Source organism: Clarias gariepinus, chromosome 2 (assembly GCF_024256425.1).
Source record: "Clarias gariepinus isolate MV-2021 ecotype Netherlands chromosome 2, CGAR_prim_01v2, whole genome shotgun sequence".
In the NCBI taxonomy this organism is placed as follows: Eukaryota; Metazoa; Chordata; class Actinopteri; order Siluriformes; family Clariidae; genus Clarias; species Clarias gariepinus.
Window position 1 is genome coordinate 34,977,518 of NC_071101.1, and position 16,854 is coordinate 34,994,371.

The 16,854-nt window shown below is 37.8% G+C and overlaps 3 protein-coding genes across 5 annotated transcripts in view; all 3 read right to left on the bottom strand.

Moving 5' to 3' along the window:
* Positions 1-3,428, bottom strand: part of mybpc1 (myosin binding protein C1) — a 37,779-nt gene extending 34,351 nt beyond the window's left edge. Inside the window, exon 1 of the mRNA XM_053484865.1 lies at positions 3,227-3,428. Within this exon, the coding sequence (XP_053340840.1) occupies positions 3,227-3,248 (22 nt within the window). The 5' untranslated portion in view covers positions 3,249-3,428. The remainder of the gene's footprint in view (positions 1-3,226) is intronic.
* Positions 3,429-10,949: 7,521 nt separating this feature from the next.
* spi2 (Spi-2 proto-oncogene) lies at positions 10,950-12,475 on the bottom strand. The gene is made up of 5 exons (XM_053510659.1): positions 12,420-12,475; positions 12,239-12,332; positions 12,026-12,123; positions 11,759-11,942; positions 10,950-11,473 (listed from the first exon to the last, which is right to left on the bottom strand). Exons 1-5 carry the CDS (start codon positions 12,420-12,422, stop codon positions 11,163-11,165), a joined length of 690 nt encoding a protein of 229 aa, XP_053366634.1. The 5' UTR covers positions 12,423-12,475; the 3' UTR covers positions 10,950-11,162.
* A 780-nt stretch (positions 12,476-13,255) lies between these two features.
* On the bottom strand, positions 13,256-15,430 carry spic (Spi-C transcription factor (Spi-1/PU.1 related)). 3 transcript variants are annotated; one of them, XM_053490191.1, is made up of 5 exons: positions 15,300-15,430; positions 15,072-15,123; positions 14,823-14,944; positions 14,643-14,733; positions 13,256-14,117 (listed from the first exon to the last, which is right to left on the bottom strand). In XM_053490191.1, exons 1-5 carry the CDS (start codon positions 15,300-15,302, stop codon positions 13,636-13,638), a joined length of 750 nt encoding a protein of 249 aa, XP_053346166.1. In that variant the 5' UTR covers positions 15,303-15,430; the 3' UTR covers positions 13,256-13,635. The 3 variants fall into 3 exon arrangements, with proteins under 3 accessions (XP_053346166.1, XP_053346158.1, XP_053346150.1); XM_053490183.1 differs by having other exon boundaries at positions 15,072-15,132; XM_053490175.1 differs by having other exon boundaries at positions 15,072-15,159.
* Between the last annotated feature and the right edge of the window lie 1,424 nt (positions 15,431-16,854).

Sequence of the window (16,854 nt, forward strand, 5' to 3'; positions counted from 1 at the left end):
TTTATAACTGGAATTTCTGCTAAGCTCTTGTCTCCTCTCCTTTCATGTCATTACCCCTGGATATGACAGGTGCTTGTTTATAGACTGGAGTAAATGGTATGCATGAAACATATAGCTCATGATGTCAATATTGACTTCTCATCCACTATTATGGTTCTCCCCTGTCTTTGCCCTGTTGCTCCCCCGGTCCAACAAGGGGGGGGTATGGGGGGGATCATAGAGACCAGCTGTTCCTTTTCTGTCCCCTTGTTGACTCAAAGGCCATGTGAAAACTCCTGCTGAGGATGAGCCAGAAGAGCCACCTGTGCTTCTTTCTTTAGTCATTTGATATTTTTGACTTTTTGTAGCTTTCCGGTATCCTGCCTGTTGTCCTTTCTGTCTATCATGGTACACCATCGTTTGTCTGCTCACTTAGATTTTTATGCAAAATTCACTTTTTTTTTTTTCATTTTTAGACATTGAGATGGGTCTCCAGTGTGTGCAAACAGAAGATGAAAGAAAAAATATTCCATGCTTTTTGTTGTTGTTTTTTTTCTTTTTTTTTACTCTACAGGGCTTTGCCCTATTGTGACATCATATAAGAAGAGCCCCTCCCCAGCTTGTTGCTCAGCTGTTCTGTGGAAGGGCATGGCTTAGCAGAAGCTCATTTAGACTGACACTGAAACTGCATAGTTAAAGAAGTGGTGAAATCAAGATAGTTAGAGGTATGAAAATATGCATTATTTTAAGGAGAATTTCAGCTGGAGCATTAACACACACTTTCAGAGATCTCTAAGACTTGTGTTCACTTGTTAAAGAAACAGTAAAATAAGAGACCCTTAACTTTCCAAAAACATTGCATGTATTAAAACAGTGTTACTTTGTTGTGTTATTGAGAAGTATTTGTCAAAAAATATCAATAAGAAGTTGAATGCCACACCACAGGTTTCTCTTTTAATACATTATACTCTTCTTCCACTATTATGGCACATGTCTCATTTGGAAGCGAGAGTTCAGCTTTGGTTGTTGTATGGCTAGTAGCCCAGACCCCCTCTTGTCTCTTCACCAAAGAATGTAACTGATGGGGCAGGTATTCTCAGCTGTCACTGCCCCTTGTTGTGTGGAAAGACAGGCTCATACTGACAGCACACTGAGCCAACACTGATGTCCCTGTCTCACCCCGTTTATATTAACCAGCTAACATAGATCCAACTTACTAAAGAACATTTTCAACCACGGGCTGTTTATAGTCTGTGACAGTGTGAAGATGATTAATGCCACACATGATTAAGGATTTCATCCTGCCAAAGTAAAATTGACATAAACATATAGAATAAAGGAATAAAAAGACGATTCCAAGAGAATAAGAATTATAGGAATCTAAATGAGCAATGAAAACAGTCATCTCAGACTGACGTGCTGAATTGTCATTCGTGTTTCTGCAATTTACGTTGTGATGAAATATGGCATGAGATGTCTTTGGCAGTGGTAAACCGCCAGACTGACTGCTGACAGCAAATAAAGTGAGGTGTAGAGCTGGGCTTTCCATGATTTGTGAGGTGTCAGAGGCTAGACTATGACTACAATGAGAGTTGTCCATACACATGACTTTTACTATATATTGTTGCCTGAGACTTTATTGCATGTGATGCACACATGCAAGTTGTTATCCATCCTGGGGACGCCATAAGAGTCAAAGTTCAAATAGACAAGAGCTCAAGATTCTTAGCATGGTATCGACACAGAGTAACTGAAGAAGAGTCAAAGATCTAGAGAGAGGGGGAGTGAGTGAGAGAGAGAAAGAGAGAGAAAGAGAGAGAGAGAGAGAGAGAGAGAGAGAGAAATAGGGATTAAAAGTCTGCTCATTCTGAACTATTCCCGGGTCTAGGAATCCAGGTCCTGAGGGTCCTGTGCCCAGCTCAACCCTCATCCTGCCTTTTAGAGAAATGCAATTTGGATCAACCTAAACCTCCATCCTCCAGCTGCCCTCATTATTTCTAAGAACAAATTGTATATATATTAACAACCTTGGCCATTCACTCTCTGACACAAGGCACATTGCAGCTATTTACAGAGTCGAACTTCAACTTGCAAACCTCTTCTTGCTGCGATGCCATCACAGCTGTCTGGATTCACAAAAAAAACTTGGACTTGGTAATGAAATTTTAGTCCAAGAGTCAACAACATGATTGTTCACTGTGATTGTCGCGTAAGAGCTGTGCTCTTTATCATGAGCTCTTTGCACAAAGACCCAGACAGTCAGCCCTGGTTACAGACATGATGCTAGTGATTTGGTTATGTTTGAGCATCATTAAAATAACTGACTGACATGCTGGTGTTGCAACTTCTCTCTGTCCATCATGTAAACCTCACTAACTTGACTAACCGTTTGAGAGCGTTACCTCGACTGGAAAGTATTGCTTGCAGATCACAGCACACACATCTGACATCGTGACAACAAATGAAATCATTCATGCCATGAGTGGTGGTGACAAATTTGTGAGAGATCTCATACACATGGATCAGATGGACTGGAAAAAGGTTTATAGTCTCCTCTTGGAGTATTGCATACAACAGACCAATAAAAAAGTCACTCCTTAATCCTCCTTTTTATTTCCATGATGTTGTGCCCTGTACCTTCTCCCCAGCGACATCTACATAATCACCTCTGACATATCCCGAACACCTGCTTGACCCTCTTCTAACCTGCCAGGCTGCCAGCATGGCATCATCCATCATGGATGACAATGCAGGACACCCTGCCTCCTTCCACAGGCTTGTGAATCACCACTATTCCAGGACTGTCTCCACTTTCTTAATAACCTTGAATACAGCCTATCCATCAACCAAGCACTCACAACTATAACAGATTTTATGAAGCAAACTCTGTGTCTTTCTTCTCATTCCTTTACTGGTGAAGCTCAGAGCAAAGCAATAACAATGCCAAAATCCCTTTCTGAATTCCGGAGGGTGGATCTTAAAGCTTTGGATGGTGCTAGGATCTTTTTGAATGTATCATTTACACATGGATGTAGAGGGTAAAAAAAGAAACAAAAAGCACATGATGAAATCTTTGGGTAATTTCATGTGATGCAATATTTCTTGTTTGTACTAGAGCAAACTCAGAAAACTATTCAGAGATACAATAGTATCTAGGTTAATACTTCATTAAGGTTCTTTATTTCCCTAATAATCGTGTGTATGTGTTTTGCATTGTGGTGTGTCACCTATTCTGCATCACTCATACCTTTCTTTGTGGGCTCAGGCATCTTGAGCTGTGTTCCACTAGACGTGTCACCAGATGAGAGCCCTCTGCCCTGAATTAATGTTGGGGATTGGAGATGGCACTCAGGTCCTTCACCCTGCTGACCGTGAGGAGGATGCAAAGATGATGAATGCCTCAAGACAGAGCCGAGTTAAGACAAGTAGATGCCAGTCCCTTGGTGATAGAGGAAGGGGCGGAACTGAGGAAGATAGAATAAGTGGGTTTATATAGCACTGGCCTGGGCCACTCCTCTATCTGTCTAATCATGATGCCCAAAAGCATCTGAGTCCCCTCTCTCCCCCCTTACATCAGTTTAGAATGTTGAAGAATGACAGGAGCATGATGGAGATAAAGCTTAAACAAAAATGTTCAAAATTGGGATTGATTCCCAGAACAAGAGACATGTAGCAAGAGGCTTGATGAATGCTGTAAGTATTATTCAGTGTTGAGTTATTAAAGTATAAAAATTTCACTTAGACCATCATCCACATGTGGATAAAAAAAAAATAAAAAATCTTGGCTCTTTTTTTTTTTTTTGCCCAGATTCACAAATTAGTTTATTGCTAGCAATCCAAGCAGTGAATACTGTTAAGGTGCCTGAGCTGTGTTTTTTTCAGTCTATACATAGAATGCCACAGTAAACCTTGACTTTTAAGATAAATAACATACAGTAGGAGGAGGTTTTGGTTATAGCAGTTTATCTACTCAAAACATCTATCGCAGTCTGATTGGTAGGTATATTACAATACATGTATAATTTTTTTTGTTTTCTGTTAATTAATGAATAATCCAGACGTATTTATGATGAATATGCAACAAATAAAAAAATATTTTTTTTATCAAAAGCTAAAAACTTGACATTTTAATACATCTATGTTTAATGAGCCAGAGTAGTGCCTTCTTTCCTGTAGCTTTAACTAAAATGCAAATCTCCAAATGATATATCATGACACATTTCCTATTATGAGAATTTAAGATTCCACATTTATTTAAAACAAAATAATAACTAGGAGCCTATACAGTGCAGTTACTCTAAACCTGTGCACACACACACACACACACACATCCAGATCTTTGATTTTGGCTTAAGTGTAGGTGGAGTATTGTTCAAGTCATTACCTAATTACAAAGATGTATATGTGCAGGTTTTAATACGGTGAAAAATAAACTGTTATTTATAGTACTCTATAACCCGAGTTTGACCCTAAATTAAATTTGTTAAAAGAATTCTGAGATGCACCAAATGATCCACTACAATTATCTTGATTGGGTCAGATACTGCTGTACTGACACATAAATTACTGACAGGGCAGCTCTTGGTGCTTTAATACAGCAGCACTTCCCGACTGGTCAGGCTGAAAGTATGTGGCCTTTATTGGTGCCTGCCCATATTTATAACACTGAACAGGCTCCAGTAGTAAATGCTAGGCTTAGGTGCAGTATCATGTGGGCCTGCTACAAAGAACAAATAAAACCATTTGGGAGTGCCTGGGCTGCACAAGGGTTCATATCGCACTACAGGTTTTAGCTATGAGGTCACCAGCCTTGAGCTCAGAAATAATGGAACAAGCTGTCATAGTGTTACATGTTTGGAGACAGGAACATGTCCAAGCACACGTAGGCACAAAAATACACACACACATATAACAGTATTTTTTTTTTTTTTACAACATAAAAGTATTTTTAGGAAAAGGAGAATGGCTAATAAATAGAAAAACCCTCAATTAATCCATCCTGTATATCCAGGCTCGCCATCTTTACAGCGCTGAAGGTGTGAGGGACATTTTAAATTACATCTATTTCCATGCTAATATTATTATTATGGTTGATATTATAATTTAAACATATATTATCCACCAGTACGTGTACCTGTAAGCAAAGAGTTTGGACAGATTCACTGTGGAGCTGGAGCTTATACTGGTATCCCTGGCAAAAGTCTCCAACATACTTGATCAACAAAGGCAAATTTTAAGTCAACTCTTAAATTACCTGTCTATTTTTGGACATGGGAAGTCCACTTAAGAACCTCTAGGAACCAACATGGATGTAAGAAGAACATATGAAACTGCATGGAGACAGTTGCCCGAGCACAAGACTGAACCAGTACCACACACTACTAAATAATAATAATAATAATAATAATAATAATTATTATTATTATTATTATTATTATTATTATTGGAAAACATCCCCAGTCAACTAAGTAAAAGGCAGCCTATAATCAAGTAAATCAAAATCTAAAAATACCCAATGATCATGCATTCCTAAAATTCTCTAAAACACTGATCCAGAGTTTAGTGGCTATATAAGAAAAAGATCTGAGTTACAAATGATCCCAAGGATTAATGGTAAGCCGATGTGAGCAGAGTGTAGAGATCGGGATGGGTTAGTGTGCTTCAAAATATGTCAGAGCTGGCCATCAAGGGCTTCAAATATCCGAGGCGAGACTTTATAGTCAATGCAAAATCTAAGCCAGTGTAAAGTAAATAGGCCTGGAGTGAAGTGAGATGCTGACTTTCTCTTCTTGTTAAGGAACGCACTGCATTTCAGAGAAGCTGAAAAGGTCAAAGAAAGAACGGTAGTCTAAATGACATGTTATAAACACATGCCTCTCAGGCATGCTTAATCTGCATTTGTTACTTAAATTTGTATGGTTTCTAAATTACTTGTGGGAATCAAATGAAAATACCGGCACAATTTGTCTAAACTAAATAGAATTGGCATAATAGTGTGAGCCATTATTACAAGAAAAATAAAAACAATATAGGGGCCCAAAAAAAAGTCTAGTGCTACATCATACTGTAGCATCATATTTAAGCCTGTGAAAGGTCTCTACACCCATTTATAGCACAATTTCAGCCATCAGACACTTACAATTATATCACACATGGACAGGAATCACATGTGTGTGTAAGGCAGGGTTAGGAAGTGTCTTATGTTTCCCAACTGAAACAACCCCTTTAGCAATATCGCCACCTGCTGAGAGCAAATCCCAGTTATATTTCACTTCCTCTTCTCCAGAGAGCTCAGACTCTGCACACAGTACTACATTTTATCTACTCCTCTGCCAGACTGAACCATAGACTAACATCCCTAATATAAACTACACATCAACTAACTTTTACAAGCTGTTTGGTGAAAATCTGCTTGAGTAATCAATTCATTTTTATGTGTCTACAATTCACACATCAAATCAAAAATATTCCAAATGTATGTAAAGGAATGTATTTTTGAACAATTGTATTAGCTAGGTAATTGAGCTGGCGGCACGGTGGTGTAGTGGTTAGCTCTGTCGCCTTGCACCCCCAGGGTCAGGGTTCGATTCCCAACCAGGCTTAATTCCCGGCTCTGTGTGCATGGAGTTTGCATGTTATCCCCGTGCTTGGTGGGTTTCCCCCGGGTACTCCGATTTCCTCCCAAATTGCCCGTAGTGAGTGTGTGTGTGCCATGCAATGGATTAGCACCCTGTCCAGCGTGTACCCTGCCTCGTGCCCTAAACCTCCTGGGATAGGCTCCAGGTCCCTGCAACACTGAATACAGGATAAAGCGGTATAGAAGATGAGTGAGTGAGCTAATTTAGCTATGCTAACATGAATGCCTTACGTATGAAGCAAACTAATGTTAGCAGCTAGTTAATTAAGCCAAATACTGTTGGGATTTTGTTGCTTGCTGGATTCATTAGCTAGCTAGCTAATTATTTAAAAAAAGGGGGGGGGGGGATTTTTGTATTTTTAACTTAAATAATCACATTTTGTTGCTTTGCAGCCTGAAATGAAGACAGACACAGTTGTTGTTTTACCAACCTCTATCTACTGCCCCTTTAACATCCAAGTAAAATATTTAACACCAACAAAAACAACAGAATCCCTGATTTGGAAAAGGATCACCCCTAAAAAGGAAGCTAATCACCTTCCCAAACTTCTTCTACACATTATGCAACATCTGTCTGCATACCGTATACTGTACATCTATGGGTTTAATAAGAGTTACAGTTGTTGTTGGACTTTAAGTGCTCCCATCCAGAGGTCGCCACAGCGGACCATTTGATCCACACAGGTTTTACCCCGGATATCCTTCCTGACGCGACCCTCCCATTTTATCTAGGCTTGAGACCAACACTACATCCAATGGCTGGGGTTTGGACACTGAACCAGCCATTGAACAAGCCTTCCGCATGGTAGGTGAGAAACCTGCCACTGGGCCACTGATGCCCTATGAATTTACAATAAATAATCCTTCTGACCTGTATTTCTTGATAGTCATACAAAATTAACACCAGCTATTACATTTACATTTACATTTAGGCATTTGGCAGACGCTCTTATCCAGAGCGACTTACTGTACATTTTTATCTCATTATGAATCTGAGCAGTTGAGGGTTAAGGGCCTTGCTCAAGTAGGGCCTTGCTCAAGTTATATGTGTATAGTGCCTTAATTGTATTTAGTGTGAATGTTTCCTATTTACAAGACAAATGAAAAGTTTACCATATTTAATCTATTCAATATATGTATGATATAATGTATGACTGCATTTTTAATACAACAGGAAATCACTACTGCACACGAAAGGGAATTGTAAAGTTTAATAGAACGATTTGGTACTGTAACATGTGTAACTTAATAGATAATAGCGTACCTGTACAATAATAGCGTACCTGTACATGTTTGTGTACATGCAGTGTATTGAGCTGTAAATGGAGCTGTAAATAGATAACATTTCTTTTGCTTTTGGCTCATATCATTTGCAGATCATAATCACACTGTTTTTCTATGAGGCATTTAAAACTAAATCTAGATAATAATTTGGGCCAGGGATGTTCATCATAGGCTCCTGAGTGAAATTCCATGCATTCTTCATCTTTTTTTTCTTCCACAAGTCAAGTTTTTGGCACCCCACAAAATGCTTTGTGGACTGTTTTGGTGCTGGAATTTGACTATAATCTCAGGTATTTACACTGTCATTTGGTGCAGTCCCTTAAAGAACTGTAGCACTACCATCAGGACTATTTGGACAAACCTGTTCGATCTTTCACCAACTCCCCAACACACTTGTCGCTGCATTACATTATTCTCTGATGCTTTGGGTCTGATGCTGCTATAGTTTAATGTCCAGCGTATTGGATTTTGCACCACTTTAAAACGGCAACAGAGCAATATAATGACATCAAATTTAATATAGATCTCTATGCAAAGTACTGGTGGTCCCAATGGCTTCTGATCATCCTGCATTGCTAAGGCTGGGGTGAGAAAGCACTAGGGTCTTTAAGCTTGTAAAAACAACAAACATTAAGATGAATGAGGTGGAATGAGGTGGGATGAGGTGTTCTCAGTTGTTATTTATAGTATATACATATACAGTACTATCTAATCATATAGATTCATACACATTTTTCACATTCTATACAAACTTCGATAAATTTCTTTTGATTGTGTAAAGCTGCTTTGCGACAACGACAATTGTTAAAAGTGCTATACAAATAAAAATGAATTGAATTGAATTTATATATGTACGTCGAGTTGGGTAAGAAGGTGCTTGGCCCCTTAATTGCTACTGGCAGCCATATTTTTGATTGGGTCTCAAAATGATTGAGAATGTTTTGCACATACTGTATTTTAACTGCCTTACAGTATTCAGAGGTTAAATGCATTATATAGTATGCAATAAAAAATATAAAAAATAGTTAGAGTGAAACGTGCTCAGGTATAAGAAAGAATAAATTTAATTGTGACTGATAAGTTGCTGCAAACTAATTACAACAACAAAAATATACTAATGTGGTTTGTAGTATATAACACAACAATTTGACACATTTTTATAGTCACTAATCACAGAAATGTAAAAAAGTAAACACAAATACAAGGAAAACACATGAGGTGGGAGGAGGGGCAAGGGGGGTGTTTTCGGGTATTTTTTTATATTTGCGCAACCTTACCAGATAGCCATGATTAGGTAAGTAGAGTTCCCTATTTAAGGCTAAATATAACGTGACATTTTGTTGGGGAGTAAATCATTTGGGTTAAGATGATCTTATGATGCAGTGCTACACACTATGCACCTATGCAGCTTTGAATTTCTCATCATGACACTATTGGCTGAAGTACCACTGTGCAATCAGGTCACAAATCAAGGCAGGGACTTGACCATGATGTCATGCACAAATGGCTACTTTGAGGGAGAGATTACTCGAACAGTTCTACATGAATAAATATAAAAATAAAGAACAAATATATTTCTGAAATACTTAAAAAAGAGATTAAATTAGATTCACATTCAATGTAAAGGTTTCTAGAAAGCTGGCATCTTATATAATCTATACAATTCATCTTAATAATATGGTGTTACTGCTAAATCCCCCATACCGGCCTTACCTAAGCAATCTTTCTACCTTGATGGTATCCATACACAAGTGAAACTCTGGGGTAAGTGCATTAGTGTAGCAAGGGATTATACAGAGAAGTAAAGAGAGTTGACTCTCATACCTGTGTTCTTTTATTCTGCACAATCAAAAGTCCTGGTTTGACTTAAACACCCTTCATATATATCAGGTATATAGCAAAAATAAAGAGCGCTTTAAAGTGAAAAAAATAACAGGCTGTTTTCCTATTTCCATCCTGTAAAAAAAAAAATAGAGTAGCTTGCATGTTTCAGTTTTACTGATCTGGACAAAAGCATCACAGATTTTAAAATCATGATGTCTTGTATGTGCATCAACAGTAAATTAAATAGGCGTGCAAGCATACACAGCAAACAGTGTTGATTTAACACTTTCAGAGTTCATTTAAATTTAACTAGTGCCTATAAACACAGCAGGCTGTTACACTGAAGATAACTCAACACTAGGGATGTTTCTGTGTAGCCAAAATACTAACCATCACCTGGCATTATTTTATTCTGACATGTTTTAAGAATTTTAAAATCATATTGTTATTATGAAATTCTGTACAAAATTAAACTGTATAATAAAGTTTTTATCTTATCATGTTAGACATTGTTATAATTCACTATTCAAATAAACAAAGTGCAAGATTACCTAACGCATTTTTAAGCTTGATATACAGCAATCATAGTAATAGTAGGACATTGTTTCTGAATTTTATACTCTTTTTAGCATTTATTGAAATATTATTTGCAATAAATGCTTAGGAAAAGCATATACCAGATTAGGAAAAAAAAAAACTAAAATATAAATTACATATGCCAACTTAGGTTTACTGATGTTATATTCATGGTAAATTAATATTTTAACATATTATTATTATTATTATTATTATTATTATTATTATTACAAATACATCCATGTACAAGTATGCCTACTACACGTGTGTGTGTGTGTGTGTGTGTGTGTGTGTGTGTGTGTGTGTTGTGTGTGTGTGTGTGTGTGTGTGTGTGTGTTGTGTGTGTGTTGGGGGGGTTGGATGTGTGTGTGTGTGTGTGTGTGTGTGTGTGTGTGTGTGTGTGTGTTGGCGGGTTGGATGTGTGTGTGTGTGTGTGTGTGTGTGTGTTTAAGGAAATAATTTCTCTTTCATGCCCCATACTATAAAAGAGTAACATTGGTCTAACTGTAACATTAATACCGAACTGAGTCCCTAATTTAAATAAAAAAAGAATCTGACATTAAGAAGTAAAAAAATTATTTATTTCATACCATAATAAAAAAGTATACGAGTAACAAAAAACAGGAAGCAACACTGACAAACTGCTGCAGAACATGTCAAAAATATTAAGTCATAAACTGGGATGTTTTTTTCTTTTTTTTTTTCTTTTGAACTAGCTTTTATTTTTGTATTTAGTGTCATGACTTTTTATTGAACACCACCAGTTGCTATAATTAACACTGGACAGAAAAAAGGCTTGAAAGCGTCATTACAGCCACATACTATGACAAACGAAGATGGACAAAGAAACTGTTTAGGTGCATTAGGTGTTCTTCATCCTCTGCTGGCTCCTCAGTGTAGTCAGGGTTGCTCCACTAAACTGGTAGGTCAGTTTTTTTCTCACCTTGATGATTTCACCGGAGCGAGTATAGTTTCTCAGGGCACGGGACATCTTCTGGTAGGTCATGGGCCTTCGGTTGCCCTTGCGCTGGCCCCAGAGTGCAGCCACATGCTCTTTGTATGTGGAGGAGAAGCGGAAAACCCCCAGTGACGCAGGAACCCAGGACATGCAATGCGCCATTCCAGGGTCTTCTAGCATCTCAAACAAAAAGTGGAAGAGACGCAGCTTTTTCCCTGAAAGCATATAAACTGATTTGTATCTGGAGGAGTTAAGGGTTCAATAGTGTAGGCAAACTATTTCTCCTAAAAGACACAATGAATAGAGTCTTTGTGGAGAACCTATTAAGATAAAGATCTCTTGCATGCCACATTATAGTGACACTGATGAGAGATACGTGAGAATGGAGTTTATGTGTGGCAGTTATGGGCAGGAGGGTGGACAGGCCGCTCCTAAGCTATTGTTCCCTAAGGCAATGTTTGGCGGCTCTGATGTGTCAAACCACAAAAAGCAGAACTCACCTCTGCCTGCAGGTGTAGAGCTGGGTGATGATTTGTTTCTTTCCTCAGGCCTGACATGTTGACTTAAAGGGCTTCCATCATCAGCAGGAGTGTTTAAAGCTTCCTTCATGGACATACCCTGGATTACCGATTCCCTTACTCCAGCTGAAGTAAATCCCATTTCCTTTAACGGTAGTCCTGTAGCCTAGAGTATGCAAAGAAATGTAATTACAATAGTTTAAACATAATGTTTGCCTATATACTTGAGATATCGTGACAATTTCTTACCTGCTGAGCCCTTGTTGAAGAAAGCAGTTGTAAAGAATCCATGTGGTGTGACAGAAAGCCGTCGTCACCTCCAGTAAACTTCTGGTTCATGTGGAAATCTGGCTCATGTCAGTGTAATACATCAATAAATCAGAGCTGTACCTTTAAACTACATTTGCATACATGATAAAAGCAGCAATGATCTTTATTAAGCCTATCGTTTATAGAACTCACCATTTTCCCATTGCTCTTTTGTCTCCTGTCTGCAGTGTTCTTCAAGGAACTCCAAAATGACTTCCAGGTCTGTCTGATAGGTCTGTGATGTATTCTGCTCAAAAATACACGCAGCTTTGTATCTTTCAAGGGAAAGAAATAGACAAAATGAAATTATAATGAACACAAGACAGATATTTACCATGTTTTTCTCCTACCACTATACCAGGTCTCTTCACTTCACTCCCAATGGTTTACTTACTGTTCTTATGTTTTAAAGCTAATCTCTATTAACCAATAATAGTTATGAAATAAGCAGCATGATAAAAACTAAAACACACACACACACACACACACTAATTGAACAGCCCTGGTCCGAATGCAGCTATTATTGTGTTACTGAGTCTCTGACCCCCTCTTAATAAACTCCATGCAGGGGAGTGGACTGCCTTGTAGTCATGATCTACAACCTACATGACAAAAAGTGGTCTCTCAGAGACCCCAGACATTTAAACATCTTTGACTTGCACACACAGCACCACAACCACCATAACAGTGGAAGCCACTGATCTCCATCTCACACATCCCCCTGACTTTGTAAGCATTATGGAGTCACTTGACCACATCCTCCTTCTTACTGAGCGAGATAAGAAGGGTACTGCCACCACACTGCAGCGCACACCCTCACTCTGAAAGCAGTTTCACTAAATATCATTTATTTTTTAAGATTTTTTTTTTCTTTAGTCATAGAGGCACACCACACATTTTACAGGTAGAAAGATAAATCAAATTTTTATTTTTATTTGTCAAATGCACAGCCATTTACAGTATGACATGCAGTGAAATGCTTATAGATAGATAGATAGATAGATAGATAGATAGATAGATACATGGATCCATACTGTATATAGATCCTTTACTAATTCCGAAAGAAATATTCGCATTAAATAATAAAACTTTAGTGTATCTCCCTTTTTCCTTTTCTCTCTTCTCTTTTGAGTTCGTTATCGATTAAAACAGTCTGAAATGTAATGTGAAGTTAATCCTGCCTCTTGATAAATCAACCACACGAAGCAGATCGTTTAAACACTGGAAATTAGATACATTTACATTAAACATTTTTACGAAAACCTGTTGTTTTTGATCATGATCATGTTTATTTTACGCTAATATTTACTTCAGTTTCAGTGAGATACAGTGCATAGGGTTTAACTATTTCAGACATAAACGAGCCCACATTAGCAAAAAAATAAACATTTATTTTCACTACACATCAGTAGGATCTCTTCATGTTCGGTATGTACATTCCTATGCTATTTAGCATTGGATGAGTATGTAGCATGTTTAAGTCAGGTTTATTGCATAGTGTTTAATGCCCTTTAAGAGTTTACTGCCATGAACCTCTTCCAGTTTTCCCATCATTGCACCGGATCAGGTGTTTTCAGGCCTTCCGTTGACGTCAGTGCCGAAGTGAAGTCATACTCTGCAGGGTAAGGGCACTGTGCATACCAGCTGTGCCAGTCAGCTCCAGCTGAGCAGTAGTAGCCCTGGTCAGCTGGGATTTGGTGGTTGGGAATGAGGTCTTGTGTTGAAGGACCAGATGGGGTGATGGTTTCCAGTCTCTGCAGGATCAGTGGGTTAAACTGGTATGTGAGCTTGCGGCGCACTTTAACAATCTCCCCTGTGCGGCTGTAGTTGCGTAGAGCCCGGGCCATTTTCTGGTAGGTCATGGCTTTGCGGTTGCCTTTGCGTTGGCCCCAGCACTCAGCCAGCTTTTCTTTGTTTTTTGAGATGAAGTGGAACATCCCTGATCCACGGTCTGTCCACTGGATAGAGTCGACCATGCTGGAATCGTGCAGCGCTTCATGAAGGTATTCGTACAGACGCAACTTCTTACGGCCTAAATAAGATAATCAGAGGACAGGACTAAGTCAAACAAACAGACAAATGAAAAACACAATTTTTCCCATTTCCTTACAACTATTCACTACACTAATAATAACTTTATTTATAACAATAATGCATTATATTTTATATTAATTTATATTTTAGTAAACAAGTTCTAATACCTATTTGAAGGTTAAAGCATTGGTCTTTACCATCCTTTAGGAGACACAGTATGTCACTTAAACCCTTAGGATTATTGGATCTAATGTTACAGTTTTTGTAACTTTTATATGTTCAGTTGCTTAATAATACATTTAGTAATTTCGGATAAATAAGTAAACCTGGACAACCTGATTAATCATGTAAAGCAGACCTGTGTTCGAACACCTCTCTGTAGGAAGCTGAATCTCCAGGACAATCAAACTTGGTGACCATGAAATTTAAGATCTTAAGCCAAGTTAACTCAATCTTTGCATAATTGTTGAATTCTAAAAAGAGATTAAATAGAGAGGGAAAATGAATAACAAAAGAATCTCACCCTTTCTAAGCCGTTCAGGTATTATTGGGTAAAGCACAGAAGGCTCAGCAGTTCCCCATGGAGACGCCTCTGGTACTATAGGAGACCATGACTTAGGGAACACAGAAAGAAGGAGCTAAATTGCAAAAACATTCAATATTAAACTTGGAATTTATTGCACTTTCAGAGTTGCAGACTCACTGATGCTTCACCCCAGTCGTACACGGCAGACGATCCTGCGGAGTGAGGTGTGTAGCGGTAACAAGACACTGAGTACTGCACAGCAGAATCGTGACTTCTGATATTCTCAATGTATTTACTATCTATAGGAAAAAGAGAAAAAGCACTTAAAACACATACACACATGCAACAAACAAGTAGGGCGAATTCATCCTATCATATGAAATTCAAATATTTTCAAATATGAAATCCAAAGATTTTTTAGGTTACCTGTATCATAGTAGAATATTTCTGAGTGTCGCTGCATCACATCAATGGCATCCTGAAAATCCTGATTAATGTCATTATCCAGAGATGACTGCTCAAAATCAAAATGGAATTAAAAAAAAGATTTTTTTTAAACAAAGGAACTGTAGGCCCTAGTTTTAAACCACATAAGCGAATGTTACTGAGAAAGCGTTAAACCAAGTTATTTATCTATCACTTTCTAAAACTTACCATTTTGGCACTGGTTGTGTTCAAACTGTTCAGCTCAGGTGTTCTCCAGCAGGTTATGCTTTAACTCTTCTGCCGATTATTTTCACACAAGCATATGTGGAAGATTTTTTCGAACAACAAGTGATTTTTATACTCTGCCCAGCTAACCAGGTGTAATGTTCTCAGGTCAATTTAAATGTGCAAACGTCAAACTTCTTATGGTGCAACCCATTCTGTAGTACTTCTCTTTTTGGAAATACAGACCAGGAGGACTATGACAATCACATTATCTCCTAATCTCCATCAGAAAAAAAAAATAACCCAGCACCTCGAAACCATTACTTTGTTCAGGAATCGTATTTGCATTTCTGGTTTTGATGCTTCAGGGAACTTGTTCATGTGCGCCATCATAACGTACACGTGTAGTAAATCACAGACAGCTTTTTGTAAAACTAAGATTCTATAATTGCTTAAATAAAGCCAGTTAAGGTACTTTAAATTAAAGTGCAGGTATGTATATGGAAGGAGCTTCTTGTACTGGACATTTTGGAGAAAAAAAATTTCAGATAAAGGAAACACCTGTGTGTATACATCTGATCACCTGTCTATATGCATATTTAAATTTTGTACACATCCATTTTAGCTTTATAATATTTTTCCTATACAGTGCTCAATTCTTTTTTTTTTTTAAATGGAAACATTGGTCAGTTTATTTCCTACTACCAAAAAACAAGTTTTAAATATCAACCGGCTGGCTGGGAAGTTCCCCTTTCACATTTGTAGAGTGTAAAAGAATAGATGAAAAGATAAAAGACGATAAAAGAGGGTGAAAGGGAGATTACAGAACCATGCCGAGATTATTGCCATACAGTAGTGACAGGAACTGACAAAGGCAAGCAAGCAGTTAAACATTGTATTCTGTGCAAATGTAAATGATTAGAAACGGTGTATGCCAAAGCACACTAACAATGATTTGAATAAGCAACACATGATGATATTGTTATCACGAAACCGCACTGTGTATCTGTGTCTAAAAAAAAATACAGTATTTTTGTGGTATTGTTTCCTGCCTGCACTGCGTGATAAACTACACGGTGAGTAGGCATTGTAAGCTTGACTTTTTTTTTTTTCCATCTGTGGTACGATTGAGCCTGTTATAAATCACCATAAATCTCAAGACAAGAATTCTCCACATTGTTTCAGTGCCACCATTATTAAAGGGTTTATTTATTCACCGTCTCTGTCTGTGTTTTTTAATAAATCACTGGCTTGTAGCTAAGCATTTACGTGTTATTGTTTAATAATTTCATCTAATGAGCTGTTTCTTAGGAACTCAATTATGCAATTATTTAATTAGTCAATCATGTCAGAAGTGCATTGAGTAAGATCATGCAGATACAGTATGTGCCAGAGGTTTTGGGTAATGCTTACATTAATTATTAATTATGTTATCAAATTGGAGGAAACAAAAATGTGATCTCAATGATTTTGACACCACAAATAATATATAATTTGTCACACGTAGCTTATAGCAGAGTGAAATGATTTTTTTCCCCCTAGTTAGGAAGCTGAGGTC

Coding starts and splice junctions, on each gene's coding strand:
- spi2 (XM_053510659.1), bottom strand. Junction 11,943..12,025: donor CTTCAACAAGGGCTCAGCAG/GTAAGAAATTGT, acceptor TGCATACTCTAG/GCTACAGGACTACCGTTAAA. Junction 11,474..11,758: donor CTCTACACCTGCAGGCAGAG/GTGAGTTCTGCT, acceptor ATATGCTTTCAG/GGAAAAAGCTGCGTCTCTTC.
- spic (XM_053490175.1), bottom strand. Junction 14,945..15,071: donor AATATTCTACTATGATACAG/GTAACCTAAAAA, acceptor TTTTTCCTATAG/ATAGTAAATACATTGAGAAT. Junction 14,118..14,642: donor ACCTGAACGGCTTAGAAAGG/GTGAGATTCTTT, acceptor TATCTTATTTAG/GCCGTAAGAAGTTGCGTCTG.